The 17,733-nt window shown below is 51.5% G+C and overlaps 1 protein-coding gene across 1 annotated transcript; it reads left to right on the top strand.

The window, feature by feature from the left end:
• The first annotated feature begins 8,085 nt into the window (after positions 1-8,085).
• On the top strand, positions 8,086-12,785 carry DOK2 (docking protein 2). Its single transcript, XM_086416150.1, has 5 exons — positions 8,086-8,313; positions 9,303-9,584; positions 9,831-9,918; positions 10,999-11,183; positions 11,658-12,785. The coding sequence occupies exons 1-5, from the start codon at positions 8,251-8,253 to the stop codon at positions 12,279-12,281; spliced, it is 1,242 nt and encodes a 413-aa protein (XP_086272276.1). The 5' UTR covers positions 8,086-8,250; the 3' UTR covers positions 12,282-12,785.
• Positions 12,786-17,733: the final 4,948 nt, after the last annotated feature.

Below are 17,733 nucleotides of genomic sequence, written 5' to 3'. Positions count from 1 at the left end.
CTCCTTGTTTCCATTTATATCCTTTTCTCCACGCTAAACATTCATGGAAATAACCGCCAAGTAATGGTAATGATGGATACACGCAGAAAGCACGGTTCCGACCTTCCCCAATAAATTGTCATCTTAATCAGCTGTCTAGGCTGCCTCCTAAGAGTGGTCAGAAGCTGCGGGAGGTGGTGGTGGGGAGAGATAAAGGGATTTTAGGACCCCTGGGCTCAGTCTTGAGTGGAAAAGCCATCCCTCTGGGTGAGGTCAGGTAAGGCCTTGCCTACTGAGACCAATTCCAGTCTTTCCCACTTGGAAAGATAGATCTTGTTTTCCATTAGATCCCACTCTGGCTTCCAGTCATGGTCCCCAGATTAAATTTTATCTGAATTCTGAGAGTATAGGTTGTATGTTAGTAGTGAATGACACACACACTTTCTGTTAAGGATCAGGAGGACTGGTGCTCAGCATTCATTTCAACCTTCGTCCTCCTCCGAGTGTGTCTTCCTCATTCGCAGAGGTAGGACACCTAAAAACTACATTACCCAGACTTCCTTGCATCCAGGGTTCTATATGCAAGTTAAGCTCAGTTAAGTTCAGTCGCCCAGTCCTGTCCGACTCTGCAACACCATGGACTGCAGCACCCCAGGCTTCCCTGTCCATCACCAACTCCCAGAGCTTGCTTTCAAACTCAGGTCCATGGAGTAAGTGATGCCATCCAACCATCTTATCCTCTCTTGTCCCCTTATCCTCCTGCCTTCAATCTTTCCCAGCATCAGGGTCTTTTCCAATGAATCAGTTCTTCACATCAGGTGGCCAGAGTATTAGAGTTTCAGCTTCAGCATCAGTCCTTCCAATGAAAATTCAGGACTGATTTCCTTTGGGATTAACTGATTTGACCTCCTTGCAGTCCAAGGGACTCTCAAGAGTCTTCTCCAATACCAGGAAAGCATCAGTTCTTCAGCACTCAGCTTTCTTTATAGTCCAACTCTCACATCCATACATGACTAATGGAAAAACATAGCTTGACTAGACAGACCTTTGTCAGCAAAGTAATGTCTCTGCTTTTTAATATGCTGTCTAGGTTGGTCATAGCTTTTCTTCCAAGGACCAAGCATCTTTTAATTTCATGGCTGCAGTCACCATCTGCAGTGATTTTGGAGCCCAAGAAAATAAAGTGTGTCACTGTTTCCATTGTTTCCTCATCTATTTGCCATGAAGTGATGGGACTGGATGCCATGATCTTAGTTTTCTGAATGTTGAGCTTTAAGCCAACTTTTTCATTCTCCTCTTTTACTTTCATCAAGAGACTCTTTAGTTCTTCCTCACTTTCTGCCATAAGGGTGATGTCATCTGCATATCTGAGGTTATTGATATTTCTCCTGGCAATCTTGATTCCAGCTTGTGCTTCATCCAGTCCAGCATTTTGCATGATGTACTCTGCATATACGTTAAATAAGCAGGCTGACAATATACAGCCTTGTTGTACTCCTTTCCTGATTTGGAACCAGTCTGTTGTTCCAAGTCCAGTTCTAACTGTTGCTTCCTCACCTGGATACAGATTTCTCAGGAGGTGGATAAGGTGGTCTGGTATTTCCATCTCTTTAAGAATTTTCCATAGTTTGTTGTGATCCACAGTGTCAAAGGCTTTGGCGTAGTCAATAAAGCAAAAGTAGATGTTTTTCTGGAACTCTCTTGCTTTTTCAATGATCCAGCATATGTTGGCAATTTGATCTCTGGTTCCTCTCCCTTTTCTAAAACCAACTTGAACATCTGGAAGTTCACGGTTCACATACTGTTGGAGCCTGGCTTGGAGAATTTTGAGTATTACTTTGCTAGCGTGTGAGATGAGGGCAATTGTGCAGTAGTTTGAACATTCTTTGGCATTGCCTTTCTTTGGGATTGGAATGAAAACTGACCTTTTCCAGTCCTGTGGCCACTGCTGAGTTTTCCAAATTTGCTGGCATAGTAAGTGTAGCACTTTCACAGCATCATTTTTTTGGATTTGAAATAGCTCAATTGGAATTCCATCACCTCCACTAGCTTTGTTCATAGTGATGCTTCCTAAGGCCCACTTGACTCCACATTCCAGGATATCTGACTCTAGGTGAGTGATTACACCATCATGGTTGACTGAGTCATGAAGATCTTTATTGTATAGTTCTTCTGTGTATTCTTGTCACCTCTTATTAATATCTTTTGCTTCTGTTAGGTCCATACCATTTCTGTCCTTTACTGTGCCCATCTTTGCATGAAATATTCTCTTGATATCTTTAATTTTCCTGAAGAGATCTCTAGTCTTTCCCATTCTATTGTTTTCCTCTATTTCTTTGCACTGATCTCTGAAGAAGGCTTTCTTATCTCTCCTTGCTAATTCTTTGGAACTCTGCATTCAGATGGGTATCTTTCCTTTTCTCCTTTACCTTTAGCTTCACTGCCAATTAGATTTACTTGGAGAAAACTTTGGAGACAGAGCTTTTGATTGTTGCTTCTGACAAGTCTAACCTTTAGGATGTGGGATTTTTCTGTTTTTGTTTTCCAACATTTCAGTATCCAGTTCTTAGCTCCTTGAGCGTACAGAGCAGGGGTGGTGGGTCAGATGCTTCCTTGCTGTCTTCTTGGAGTGATGATTGCAATGGGGTAGACTTCCAATTCCCTACTTGCCTGATGGAGTAGAAATAACAGCTCCCTGTGGGGTCAGACCCAAATCTTCGCCCACCAACAACCCTCCCCACACCTGTTTCTCTCCCTCTATCTTCCCCTTTGCAGTAAATGATAATCTAGTGTTTCAACAGTCCCTCATAGCCAGTCCACGTGCAAGTCGAGTACACACCCAAATCTGGCCACTCATCTTCATCATTACTAACGTCCTGATCCAGACCACCATCAGTTTTCTGCTGGGCTCAGATAATGGAATCCTTGCTTTCTTTGCTTCTGATCTTGCCCCTTGACAACCCATGCTCCCTATAGCTGCAGAACACCCTTTTAATATCATAAATCAGATCATTCACATCCCTGCTTTAAAATCCTCAAGTGAACGCCCATTGCACTTAGAATACATTCGGGAAAAAAACCGGTCCCCTCTGGCTTGCAATGCTCTGGTCATTCTGTCCTTCTTGCAGATCTTCACGTTCAGCTGTTCCTGCCTAGGGGCCTTTGCCCTTGAAGGAACTTCTGCCTGCAGTGTTTTCCCCTTAGATCTTCAAGTGGCTGGTTTCCATATCACTGATGTCTTAGTTCAATTGTTATCTCCTCAGAGAGGCTTTTCTCACCAGTTCTATAGAAAGATGTCCCCTCCCCCCATCACTGTCATACTTATAGCACTGATCATGGTCTGTTTTAAGGTATTTACATATTTAGTTTTTTCATCATCTGAGTCTCCAGCTAGAAAGAAAACTCAAGAACTTCCCTGGTGGTGTTGCAGAGAAGCCAACTGAGTCCCTGTTGGAAACTTTCTTTGACTTGCTTTTTGTTGCTTTTGTTATTATAATCATACTTAATAGCTTGCCTCAGAGGACCCTGCCCCTCTGCTTGACTGTAAACTAAAGTGCCTTTTTTCAGCTCATTGAGAGCTAATCTGTCCCTGCCCACCTGTGAATAGAAGAGATGAACACATCCCTTCCCAAGGCTTGCAAAGCATCTCCAAGAGGTGGTGCAGTGGTAAAGCATCAGCCTCCAATGCAGGCGACTTGGGAGTTCTATCCCTGGGACAGGAAGATCCCCTGGAGAAGGAAATGGCAACGCACTCCAGTATTCTTGCCTGGAAAATCCCATGGACAGAGGAGCCTGGCAGACTCCAGTCCTTGGGATTCCAAAGAGTCGGACATGACTGAGCATGAGCACACACAACAACCCTTTCCCGAGAGCCTGGCCAATTCCCTTGGAGGTGTCTTTAATTCCCCACTGCCTTTCCCTCTCATCTGTCTTTTGACTTTAGTTCCTCATTGCTTTCTCTCTGATCTATAAAAGAACTTGGCATCCAGACTTGGACAAGATGGTTATTTTGAGGCACCTTTTCCTCAATCAGCCGGCTCCCCGAATAAAGTTGTATTCCTTGTCTCAACACCTTGTCTCTCGGATTCATTGGCCTGTTGTGTGGCAAGCAGAGTGAGCTTGGACTTGGTAACAGCGGTCCAGTGACTGATTCATCCTCCCACTGCAGGGGGCCTGGGTTTGATCCCTGGTCAGGGAACTAGAACCCACATGCCACAACTAAGAGTTTGCATGCTGCAACTAAAGATCTTGTATGTTGTGACGAAGATCCAAGATCCTGCCGCAATAAGACCTGGCGCAGCCAAGTAAAGAAATGTTTTTAAAAAGAGAAGGGAACCACAATGAAAACAGGGAAGGGGACAACAGAGGACGAGATGGTTGGATGGCATCACCGACTTGATGGATATGAGATTGAGCAAGCTCCGGAAAATAATGAAGGACAGGGAAGCCTGGCGTGCTGCAGTCCATGGGGTCGCAGAGTTGGACAAGACTGAGTAGCTGAATAACAACAGCAAATGTCTTGTTTATGCCCTGTCCCTCCTACCTCTGCACAGAGGAGATGCTCAAAAACATAACTTTTAACCTGAATTCTTCCTATCTCAGTCTCATCCTAGGGTGCATTTGGGGCTCTCAGGAGAACATTAAGGAGTTTGAACATTAAGGAGTGTTATGCCAATGTTAAGTAATATTATTATGTTAATAATGATATACTTAATGGAGAGTGCGGACTAGGAATAAAACTCAAGAGACAGATCCTTCCTCCCCCACTGACAGGAACAACTGGGGTGGGAGAAGGCAGGATTGCTTTTACGAACACTCCCACTCCGGGAGTTGGTGATGGACAGGGAGGCCTGGCATGCTGCAGTCCATGGTGTCACAAAGAGTCGGACACAGCTGAGCAACTGAACTGAACTCCGCCCCCCACAACTTATTTCTGTGCTCAGTCCTCCATCATTCTCTGGCCCCCACCAACTCCCTGCCCACCATTCTATACCTTCTTTGCTGTTGCTTCTTTGCTGTCCAGAGCTGCCTTTGGGGTAGTACTCCCCCTCCAGCCCTCCCCAGCCATTCATCCTCTGGGGGTTGCTTAATCTTTAAACCTGCCCAAGGAATCAGTCTCTTCTGCTCCTTCCTTTCTAGCTCCCAAAGACAAGCCCAGAAGTCCTTTTGTATTAGAGATTTAGTTGCTAAACACTGGTGAGAATAGTAACAAAAAGTTGCCAGCTTCTTGGAGCCCTGATCTCCAGATCTGTTCCTAACTCCAGCTGAGAGAAACCATTGTAAAGGAAAGGATCCTGTGGCTTATACTGAGGCACAAATGAGGTGCGGCGTGTCCCTTTCTTGCCAATAAAAGCAAAAAGGAGTCTAGGGGCACCCCGCCCTCCACTTATGCCTTTTTGTTGCTTTCTTTCCCTATTTTTGGTGCCTGGGTCATCTAAGGGCCTCTGGCTCTTTGCCCTTCTGCTGTGTCCTTTTGGGTCCCTGCGCATAGGGTTTGCCTGTGGCCAGGCAGAAAATACTGGGGTTAGTACTTTCTCTGCAGGGTCCCCACAAGTCCTGCCAGGAAAAGTGGGGGTTGCTCTGAGTTCAAGCCTGTGGCAAACAGACACAGGAAAATAACTTTTCCTGCTCCCGTAGGCAAGGGATGGCATGGAAAGGGGCGGGGTATGCGAAATTCTTGGGCTCAGTGTTTAGTCGCTCAGTCATGTCTGACTCCTTGTGACCCCATGGCCTATAGTCCACCAGGCTCCTCTGTCCATGGGGATTCTCCAGACAAGAATACTGGAGTGGATTGCCATGCCCTCCTCCAGGGGATCTTCCCAGCCCAGGGATCGAACCCAGGTTTCCTGCATTGCAGACCGATTCCTTAGGGTCTAAACCTCCAGGGATTAAATAGTAATTTCCTGGTAATCTGGCAAACTCGGGCTCCCCCCTGTGGTTGTGAGTGGAATGCGTCCAGTTGACCTTCGGGGAAAGTGGTCAGAGAGGTGGCGGGGAGGATCCTTTGTTGTCTGGCTACTTAATCAGGTCCGGTCCACCCACCAGTGACTTCAGCATCTCAGGTCTTATGCCAGGCCTACTGCATCTGAATCTGCAACCAGGTTTGCACATTAGTGTTTGAAAGGCACTGCTCTGACAACCCCCAGGATGGCCTTAGAAGCCCTTCTTTTCTCACTCCTTAAGGAGATGCCGAGTCATCCGCAGTCCATGCAGCCCCTGTGTAATGCTGCTTCCCCTAAAGGGTTGGAGAAATGGAATTGTTGTTGTTTACTCACTAAGTCAAGTCTGACTGTTTTGCAACCCCGTGGACTGTAGCTTGCCAGGCTCCTCTGTCCATGGAATTCTCCAGGCAAGAATACTGGAGCGGGTTGCATTTCCTACTCCAGGGATCCAACTCATGCCTCCTTCATTGGTAGGTGGATTCTTTACCACTGAGCCACCAGGGAAGCCCAGAGAGATGGAATAAGCCACCTACTCTTAACCCCTTCTCAAGGCATTTTCCCCCTTCACCAGCATCCTTGGTTCCCCTTTGGTTGCTGGATCCAGCTGTTCAAATCCAGGCAGCTGGACTGAGTGTAATGAGCTTTACGTGTCTTAGTCCTCTCCTCCCAGAGCCCGTAATGCTCATGTTTGGAGCTGTTTTGGTAAAGCACATGGCATGTACAGCAGAAGATCTAAGCAGTGCACTGCTCTGCTGTTCTTCCCAAGATGACCGAACCCCTGCGGTAGAGGAAATGGCTCAGTTACATAAACACCCATTATGGGGTTACCCCAAGAGTGCTAGTCTAATTCTCTGGTTTTTCCAATATTTCCGCACTATGCCTCTGTCAGATTGCTTCTCTAAACCATTTGGCCCAAAGTTAGATATTCTCTGAGGCACTTAGATTTCCCCTAAGCCATGTATCTTCTTGCATGGAGTCTAGACTTTGTTTGCGTGCTAAGCTGCTTCAGTTATGTCTGACTCTTGTGGTCCCATGGACTCTAGCCCACCAGGCTCTTCTGTCCATGGAATTTTCCAGGCAAGAATACTGGAGTGGGTTGCCATGCCCTCCTCCAGGGGATCTTCTGGACCCAGAGATCCAACTCACGCCTCTTTTTCCTCCTGAACTGGCAGGCAGGTTCTTTACCACCAGTCGCATCTGTTGTTGTTGTTCAGTTACTCAGTCGTGTCTGACTCTGATCCCATGGACTGCAGCCCACGAGGCATCCTGGAGGTCAGCAATAAAAAGACTGTTCAATTAAAAGATCAGTTACCCTGGCACTTCCTCCTCTGGCCTTGTGACTTTAGGAGACTTGCAAACAGGTGGGTTCACACCTGCCCTTCCTTCTTCCAAGGGTAGAAAGTGTGTCTGGAGACTGTGTGGACCTGGGACCTTTGCTAACTGTGAAGCACATTTGATAACCATGAAACTTTTTTTTTTTAATGTTAGAGTTTGCTATTGTAACTTATAACCTCCAGATAGAATTCGAGTGTCTTTACAATGCTCACAAAGGTTGAAAGGAAGGCGGTCTCCAACAGTTGAGATGTGCTTGGGGAGTGTAGTTCGCTTCAGTGTGGAGACATTCATGTTTCTAGAAGCTCAGGAGGTGGTGTGTGTGTGTGTCATTGTGGGAGACAGGGAGTGTCCCCACAGAGGGAAACCATTTCAGCAGAGTGTGTGAAAGTACTGAGGCTAATGTGTCCAGTGTGCATGTGTGGCTCAGCTCCTGCTGAGTTGAGAGACCTGGTTTCCGGTTTGGTGGCCTTGAACCTGTCCTCAGCCCTTCTGTGAGCCTCAGTCTCCTCATTTTTAGATGAGCATGTTGGGCTGGTTGATTTCTCAGGTGTCTCCTAGCTCCATCATGCTAACCATCCAGGCTGAGCATGGCGGAGCCTTCGGCTCCTGGTTTTACAGTCAAATTTTTGTTTCTGGGTCTCTGTTCCAGAGGGCCAGCCACCCTGTGTTGGTGACTCCCCCCCGCTGGCCTCTGTCCCTGAGCTGCGTTCAGTGAAATGCTAGAGTTGGGCTTTTTGGAAATTCTCTCTCACTCACTGAAAATGCAGGAAGCTTGAATGTGAAACCCACTCGTCAGAAAGAAAACACACACACAGAGCAAGAAACCACAGGGCCTATCGGCCTGTCGTCATCAAGCAGCCGAGAATAGTGCAGAAAACTCTAGGCAGAGAGGAAATGAACTTGAGAGAAGGGGGAACCTAGGGCAGAGAGGAGCGAGAGCGGGTGGGTGTGGAAGGGGAGAGCTGGCGCTCAGGGGCCCCGGGATGCTGCGAGGATGGAGGACGTGGTGGTGAAGCAGGGCTTCCTGTACCTCCAGCAGCAGCAGACTTTTGGGAAGGTAAGAAGAGCACCGTTGGTCTGGGGCTGGGCTGAGAGGTGGTGGAAAGTGGGGTGCTAGCGACTCCCCGGAGAGGAGAGGAGACCCTGGAATGTTCCAAAACCCTTATGGGGTGATGGAGACTGCCATCTACCACACTGGGTGCAGAACACAAGCTTGGGAGGGCTCGTTCCTTAGCAGCCACTTGCTCCCTTGAGCAGCCTCCACATCATGGCCTTTGCTGACAGCCGTGACCCCAGGAGGAGGGGATACCAGAGGACTCTGACTCTTTCTTGTTCTGTGGCGACTTCTCCTCACTGGGACACATTGGGAAGGACTGGACTGCACAGTGGAGGGGATAATTCGGGATGGCCGTGGAGGTTCCTTCCTCCTTTCCTGCCCAGTGGGGTGCGTTTGGCTGCTTTTGAACTTGAGTCGGGTTCTCTGGGAGCCAGGGCCCCATTGTGTCTAAACTCCTTTTCATTCTTTTGGCCTCTTTGAATAGGGAAGTCCTCCTTCCCTCAGGGGACCCACCCCAGGGTTCCTCTCTCTCTCTCTCTCTGTCCCTCTCATGGCCTCAGGCCACGAGTCAGGAAGGTTCAGGAGTGTCAGCAAGTTCCTGGGGACAGGGCCTTCTGTGGGGCCTCATGCAGAAAGAGGAGCTCCCCAGTCTGGGCTCTCAGACTGCCCTCCTTGCCTCCTCTGGGCTTCAGGACTCACATGCTTTCTGCCTCTCACCTGGGATTCCCTGCGTTGAGCTTACCCAGTCTCCCTGCAGTTGTCATCATGGGGCTCACCCCTGTGCCTTTTCTTTTTTCTTGCCTCTGGCTTCCTCCCTGCTGTCACTGGAGGCCTCTTTCTGGGTCACTTGGGGTGCATCTTCAACGCATACTAACTCTTAAGGCCTGTGTTAAGCCCTCTGCCTCCTTGGGTCTCCTGTGATCTTCCCCTACATCTCCCCCTGGGGTCCTCCTCTCCCCGCTGGTCACCATCTCTCCATCTGGGGCCAGAAATGGCGCCGGTTCGGGGCTGCACTGTATGGAGGTTCAGGCTGCGCACTGGCCCGGTTGGAGCTCCAGGAGGGCTCCGAGAAGTCTCGCCGGGGAGAGGCCCCCCGGAGAGTGATCCGCCTCAATGACTGCCTGCGGGTGTCCGAAGCCAGCGGGGAGGCCAGCAGTCCCCGGGACACCAGCACCTTCTTCCTGGAGACCACGGAACGCCTGTACCTGCTGGCAGCCCCCACCGCTGAGCGTGGCGACTGGATACAGGCCATCTGCCTCCTGGCCTTCCCCGTGAGTCGTCCAGGGCTGTAGAGAGGATGTGGCGCACTGGGTGCCTGCCGAGGGCAGGTGTAGAGCGAGTCAAGGTCAGGATGCTGAGGGTGGTTCTTTGGTGGGGTGTGGATCCCAATTCAGAATAAAGATGGGGGGGTGGGGGGGTGGGGGTGGCAGACTGAGTGCATTTTGCAAGAAAGCTTAGGGTGGCCAGAGGTGGGGCTGGAGATGGCGATGGTGGTGAACGTTGGGCCTTCTCCCCAGGGTCAGCGGAAGCAGCTGTCAGGGCTGGAGGGGAAGGGTGGCCGGCCCCGCATGGAGGAAAATGAATTGTACAGCAGCACGACCGCAGGTGAGGGGGCCCCTGCTTCTCCCCTGGCTGTTCTCTCCAGGGCGTGGTGGGGAGGAGGTGAGAGCTGGCCGGCAGCCGGCCCAGTCTTCCTGCCTTGTGGTTGCCCCCGGCCCCAGCCAGCCCCTTATCAGCCGCTCCTCATCGCTTCCGGCCAGGCCCAAGGTTGGGGAGGCTGGCCTGCCTTAAATGTCAACCATTCACCCTTGGCCCGCTCCCTCTGATCCAGGCCTGGCTGAGAGACCCAGGTGAAAGTGCTGGTTTGGAATTCTCCCTTGATGGGACCTGAGCAGTCGTCTGTAAAAAGAATGGTTTCCCTTCTGTGGATCTAAGGTGTCCTGCAGCAAGGGAGCTTTTTGCTCACAAGGCAGTCCCCCTCCTGTCCTCTTGTCTAGCGCTCTGGGGGCTGCCTGGGGGGAGCAGGAAGACACAGGGCAAGGGGTGCATCCAGGCTCCACCCCTTGGAGGGCCCCCCGACCCCCATGGCCTCGGCAGAGGGTGGGTAGGCAGGGAGAGCTGGGGCGGTGGGGTAGCACCTGCAGGTGTAGCGGGAGGGATGGGGAGGCAGCTGGGTTGGGGCGAGCAATGAGATGGAGGAGACAAAGCTGTGACTCTGGCGACGGGAGCAGGAAGGATGTGGCCACGGAGGAGTCGGGGTGCTCGTGGCTAGGGCACGATGCCTCTTGGGGGAGGGGGTGGGGGTTCCTGGCATCTTGGGGAGTCTGACTTGGCACAGGGCAGCTAAACCTTCAGAACACAAGCACCAGGGTCATGGGGCCACCGATAATACTTTTCTTCTGGAGACCTGGCCTGCTTATTTAGAGTGGTGGTGAATAATCTGCTTGCTAATGCCGGAGACTCCAGAGACCCAAGTTTGAGCCCTGGGTCAGCAAGATCTCCTGGAGAAGAAAATGGCAACCCATTCCAGTATTCTTGCCTGGAGAATCCCATGGACAGAGGAACATGGCGGGTTATAGTCCATGGGGTCACAAAGGTTCGGACACAACTGAGTGACTGAACACGCACACATACAGAATTGAAAGAGGTTGGCTGTTTTTCCCATGAACTGTGTCTCCTCCCCAGGGACTCCCCAAAAGGAGTTTGCTGTGACCATGAGACCCACAGAAGTCAGTGAGAGGTGCCGGCTCCGGGGATCCTACACCCTCCGGGTTGGGGAGAGTGCCCTAGAGTTGTGGGGCGGCCCTGAGTCGGGCACCCAGCTATATGAATGGCCTTACAGGTTCCTGCGACGCTTTGGGCGGGATAAGGTGAGCAGGGGCTGCCAGGGGTAGGGCAGAGGAAGGATGAACTGTGAGAGAAAAGAGAGTGTCAGGGAGAGGGCCAAGGGGCCCTCAAAGGAAGAGAGAATGGAGGAGGGAGAGAAGGTGAGACGAAGACCGAAGACCGGCAGAAGAAAATCAGCCCAGCCCAGGGGCTGGAGGAGAGAACTGGGGAGGGAGACATGGAGGTGGAGGTGGGGGAAGGAAAGAAGAGGAAGACCTGGCTGGGAGTAGTGGGCGTGTGGAGGTTGAACTCTGCCAGTCTTCATACGCCGATGGATGGAAGGAAGAAGGAAAAAGGAGAGGGGTTTGTTTGTAAGAAAAGACTTGGAGAGGAAGCAGCTTGATGAGAAGGCCAAGCAGCTCCCAGGCTGGAGGGAAGTTGGAGGTGACGTGTTTGTGATTGGAAACTGGGTATAGGAGCAGCTGGCCTCCCATTAATAGGCTTTCTCCCCCACCCAGGTAACCTTTTCCTTCGAGGCTGGCCGGCGCTGTGTCTCAGGAGAGGGCAACTTTGAGTTCGAAACCAGGCAAGGCAATGAGATCTTCCTGGCCCTGGAAGAGGCCATCTCTGCCCAGAAGAACGCCGCCCCTCCTGGGCCCCAGACCCAGCCAGTCCCAGTCCCTGCGGTGCTGCCCCGGCCAGAGAGCCCATACGCCCGACCCCACGACTCGCTGCCACCACCGTCGCCCACTGTCCCGGTGCCCACGCCCCGGCAGCAGCGCGGACTAGAGGGAGAGTACGCAGTGCCCTTCGATGCAGTGGCCCGGAGCCTGGGGAAGAGCTTGAGGGGCGTCCTGGCTGTTCCTCCCCAGCTCCCAGCTGACCCTCTGTACGACAGCATCGAGGATCACCCGCCCCCACGACCCGACCACATATATGATGAGCCTGAGGGGATGGCCGCCTTGGCCCTGTATGACAGCCCGCAGGAGCCCCGGGGTGAGGCCTGGAGGAGGCAGGCCACAGCTGACAGGGACTCCAGTGGCCTCAAGCATGGCTACATAGTGGGACAGGACTTCGCCGCCTCTGGCTGGCCACAAGGGACCGAGTATGACAATGTTGTACTTAAGAAAGGCCCAAAGTGATGGAGCGTGGAGGAGATGCGATCCCCATGGGACGCCAGTGCTGGAGTCCTGTCCAGATGGGGCCAAAGTTAGAGGCTGGTGAGAAGGAGCTGGAGTGGCAGGCAGGCCTCCTCTTCCAGCTTCTGGTGGTGACTCCTGGCCACCGCATCCCAGGAGCCCTGCTCTGCTCCTTCTTGAACCCTCAGCTTGATCAGTTTAGTCTGGTCCAAGGAATTGTCCCCTTCAGGGCATGCGGCATGAGTCACCATCTGAGGGCAGGAAGAGTGCCTGCAGAGACCGCCCTTCTCCTACTCCTTCTCCACTTCCTCTTCTTTTGCCACCCCCGCCGGCCTAAGTGGAACCTCTGGCATTTAGAGGACAAAAGGATGTCAGCAAATCGCCCTGGTTCCTCGGTCTGTGTGGGCCACCTTTTCAGGGGACAGCCGTGGCCCAGGCATGCAGGAGAATGGCTGCTGCTTTCTGCCAGTTTTGGACTTCTCTGTGGCATTAAACATTTCAGAAATATTTCTGTGCAACATGAGAGTGTGGGAGGAGGGGATGGGACAGGCACGGCCCTGCTGGGGGTGGATGCTTCAACTGGTCACCACTGACACCACCTCTCCCAGCAGCAGGATCCTCTCTGGGCATCAGCTGGGTCCCCACATCTGGCCACAGATGTAGAGGTCTGCGCAAGTCAAGGCACTCCGGGAAAGATGCTAAACCCATTGCTAGGGTAGGGTCACCACCCCCAAAATAGTGAGGAAGCTGTGTGTGTGTATAAACCTGGAGTGGAAGACAGGCCAGAGTAGAAATGGAACTCATCCCTTGCCTTTCTAAGACTTATCTCTTTGTCTGTAAATTGAGGGAGTTTCTCCATTTGGGCTCTGAGAGCCCTTCCTGTTCTGAAGTTCCGCATTGGCCCTTGTGTTTCTATTGGGTTGGCCCGAAAGTTCCAACCCAGTATTTCCCTGCAGGCTCTGTGCAGTCTCCTTTCATCAAGACCTGCTTTCATGGAAAGGGCTGTCAGCATGTTCCTGCTACTGGCCAACTCAGCCAGTATTACGGGGCACTGTCTGTAAAGCCTCCCTTTGCCTCGTGATGCTTATAGTCTAGAGGTGGGCTGAGATGAGGACACAGATGTCTATCACAAAAGGGGATGTAAGTTTCACAAGAGGAGAACGAAAGCCTGGGAGTCAGGGGAGATAGCTGTTCTCTGGGGGACCAAGAAAGGCTTCGTATCAAACACGGCACTTAAGGTGGCCCTTCAAGGGTGGGAAGGGATATGAAAAGAGGATACTGGTAGAAGAATGTGAATGGAGGCATTGGGGGAGGTATGTACATGCTTAGGAAAGAGTTCTGTAAGAATGGAGGGGAAGGTAGGAGGGAGGTTCAAGAGGATGGAGACATATGTATGCCTGTCTGCCTGCTAAGTCGCTCAGTCATGTCCAACTCTTTTCGACCGTATGGACTGTGGCCTGCCAGGTTCCTCTCTCCATGGGATTCTCCAGGCAAGAATACTAGAGTGAGTTGGCATTCCCTTCTCCAGGGGGTCTTCCCAACCCAGGGATCAAACCCATGTCTCCTGCATTGCAGGCAGATTCTTTACCACGGAGCCACCTGGGAAGCCTGGACGTATGTACACTTATGGCTGATTCATGTTGATGTGTGGCAGTAACCAACACAATATTGTGAAGCAATTATCCTCCAATTATAAGTAAATAAATAAAAATGGAGGGGACATGGGGCAATCTACTTGAGAAGGCAGATTCTAACCCTGCTGTGCAGGAATTTGTACCTAATTAAAGGGGAAGGAGGAATGACAAGGCTTTATTTTTTAAAATGTATATTTTAAAAAATTTCAAACACACAGGAAAGTGGGAGGAGTAGTGTAATAAATCCCCATGAATCCATTAATTACCTTCGAGAATTATCAATACATGGCCATCACACTGACAAGGCTTTTAAGCAGAGAATCCTATAGAGCTCTGTGTTAGGTCAATCAGCTGTCGGGTTACTTGGAAGATAGACTGGTGCCCCAGTGAGCTGAATTGGAAGGGGAAATTCAGAGAGACTGGGGGTCCAAATGCTGTGGAAGAGCCAGGGCTTGCGGATCTTGGAGTCACATTGGATGTGTAACACAGAGAAATGGGGTGTTGTGGAGAGATTTGGGTTTGTGGAAGAAGGTGAGCTGAGTTTCTGACAGTTTTAGGCTAAGATGGCTTGACTCTCTGGAGAAGGGCATGACAACCCACTCCAATATTCTTTCCTGGAGAATCCCAGGGACAGAGGAACATGGGGTCACAAAGGGTCGGATACAACCGAAGTGACTGAGCACCCATGCACCCACGCATGGGTTTACTCCATCCAGCTAGAGGGGTCCTAGCAGCAGCTGGAAATGGGCTCCAGAGCGGGGAGGGAAGCAAGATAGAGACCAATGGGCTGCCCAGGTTCGCATGTGGGTTGTGGGCACCTTTGATCTCAGCTCATGCTTTTGCCCCCTTTTAAAGGAATTTGAGGCAATGGGTGAGCAGGCTGGAGACAGAGAGGGAAGTCATCCAGGAACCTTGACTCTTGCCTGCACCAAAGGACTAACCCGGCTGTCATCACCTCATCCCAGCCTCAGAAGACACTGGAGGCAGGAGTTTCAGTAGTTACCTCTCCAGGCGAGGGGTGGGAGCTGGGGCCTTCTCAGGCAAGGATGGTGGTCGTGGTTTGGTCCCTAAGTTGTGTCTGCCTCTTACGACCCCATGGACTGTATCCCGCCAGGCTCCTCTGTCCATGGGATTTCCCAGGCAAGAATTCTGGAGTGAGTTGCCATTTCCTTCTCCTCTCCGATCCAGCAACCCAGTGGTTAAACCCGCGTCTCCTGCGTTGGCAGGCGAATAGTTTACTGACTGAGCCACCAGGGATGTCTCTTTTTCTATTTCCATGAGTACTTGGGACAGACACCCCAGCTCAGCCCAGCAGGGGGCAGTGTTAGCCTGTGGAAAAGGCCACTGGGGGCTTAAACCCTAATCCCGTGTGGGGGCTTGGTCCTACAGAAGGGAACTTCAAGATTTACTGCTCAGAAGAATGGGGGGATAATTGCAAGGATCTGCATTTCAGAGCTGGTCCCTTCAGATCCTCAGAGTCCCTCTTGGAGGACTGTGGACCCAGCCACCAAGAGGTGTGGGGCCCCCAGCTGAAAACTGCTTCTCTCCTGGCCTCTCCCCTCTCTGCTGAGATCCTGGGACTTCGGAGTTTTTCCTTCTGAAGCTAGCTTTGCTCGAAAGGGGAAGTGGTAGACTGGGGCCCTGGGGAAAGATGGGGTGAGAGCTGGTGGGGGCAGGGGAGCAGAGCATTTGGGGAAGTGGGAGGGGCCACGAGAGTCCTGAGAATGCTGACTAAGCCCACGGGGTCTTTCTCAGATGTGACCAGATGGGGTAGGTCCTCCAGAGAGCCGGGTCAGCCCATCCCCAGTGGCACCATCACCCTGGACTTGGACCTTGTTCCCTAGTTGCCACCATGGACCAGCCCCGCTCTGCACCTGTGTGGCTCCTGAACAGAGTGGTTGTACAGGAATGGCTTCATGCAGGCGTGAGCCTCAGGGATAAATCTCTGCAAACAGAAACACAGAGGTGAAGCCCTTCTTAAAGTATTTCTCTAGCAGCCTGTTGTCAAAGAGCAAATTCATGGATGAGGAAAAGGCCTGGTCTTGAAGGGGACAGGGCAATATAAGATCAAGAGACAGCTCTGTGACAGCTGCCAATACCATGAGATGTTCTGCCGTGACCAAGGCACTTAGAGACTGCTTTTATTTGCTAATTACTATGCAGAGGTGGCATCAGGGCGGGCGAGAATGGCATCAGGACTGGTGCCCAGCATGGGCTTCCCTGGGGGCTCAATCTGTAAAGAATCCAACCGCGATGCAGGAGACCCAGGTTCCATCCCTGGGGCTGGGAAGATCCCCTGAAGAAGAAAATGGCAACTCACTCCAGTATTCTTGCCTGGAAATTCCTATGGATAGAGGAACCTGATGGGCTACAGGCCGTATCCGTGGGGTCACAAAGAGTCAGACAGAGAGCCCAGCATACATAGAGATGTATACATAGATAGGTGTAACTGTGTGCGCACACACAAATATTCCATAGCATTCCTGTTTCTTTGTTTTCCTCTTTGCCTCCCTTTTTTCCCCCCCAGAGCATAGGACCAATATGTGGGGTGTGTGTGTGTCTGTGTGTATGCGTGCACTTGTTGACTTCTGGTTCATCCCATAAGCCTGCTCCCAGGCTGTGCTGGGGCGACCAAGGTCCTCTGGTGGATTCCCACCTTGGAGCTTCAGAATAAACCAAGACCCAGATTGTCGAGGCCTCTCTGCTCACTCAGCCTCCTCCCTGCTGGCTGCACTCAAGCTGTTGCTGCCACCACCTTTCAGCCGTGATGCTAACCAGCCTCCTGCCTCATGGGCGCTGATTCAATTAGCCAAGGTGCCCACCTCCTGCCAGGGCCATTTATAAAGTCAGCAGGGGCAGCTGGAGATCTTAGGGAGGGAGGGGTTGGGAAGAGAGGGGAGGGAGATCAGTGAGCTGGGAAGGGAAGATAGAGGTATGAGGGGGATCTGGGAAGGGGAGTCTCATCTGATTAGGCATCAGGTTGGCTTCTCCCCTGGTGGGCTGTATGTTACTGGCCTGCCTCACTCCTCAGCTCCCAGGCCCATCCCATGCCAGCCAGTGCAGAGCAAGACCATCTATCTCCAGGCTCCAGCCAGGCCTGCCTTTTTCCTCTGTGCTCCCTGCCAGCCCTCTTCTTTTCTATTTATTATTATTATTCTACAATGTATTTATTTTTAATTGGAGGATAATTTGTTTACAATGTTGTGTTGGTTTCTGCATACATCAACATGAATCAGCCATGCGTATACATAGGTCCCCTCTCTCTTGAACCTCCCTCCTTCTCCCACCCCATATCACCCCTGTAGGTTGTCACAGACCACCAGGTTGAAAGAATACTCTTCCTGACACCAGACCCTAGATCTCTGGGCCAGAGGCGGCCAGCAGGTTAGGGAGGGAGAAGCAGGGTCTGAGGGATCTGTAGGGGAGCTGGAGCCCATAGCTGTTAAGTAATTCTGAGGCCTGCAGCCTGGGACTGGCTCAGCCTTGGGCTTCGGTGTCTGATCAGAGAGGGCTGGGTGGTGCCTGAGGTGTGCCTGAGGGGACTACAGCTTTTGGGTAATAATAATGTTCTTGAGTTTGTACAGCTTTCCCTTATTTATAAAGTGCTGTGGGGGCAGTTAGGTATAGTTGGTTAGACACACATACTGTAGCCTGTAAAGTGTGTGAAAGTGAAAGTGTTAGTCCCTCAGTTGTGTCTGACTCTTTGCGACCCTGTGGACTGTAGCCCACCAGGCACCTCTGTCCATGGGATTGTCCAGGCAAGAATACTGGAGTGGGTTGCTATGCCCTCCTTCAGGGGATCTTCCTGACCCAGGGATCAA

Source organism: Bos grunniens, chromosome 8 (assembly GCF_055505025.1).
Source record: "Bos grunniens cultivar Pamir isolate PY7600 chromosome 8, Bosgru_T2T1.0, whole genome shotgun sequence".
Taxonomy (NCBI): domain Eukaryota; kingdom Metazoa; phylum Chordata; class Mammalia; order Artiodactyla; family Bovidae; genus Bos; species Bos grunniens.
This window is presented reverse-complemented; position numbering and strand designations above follow the sequence as displayed.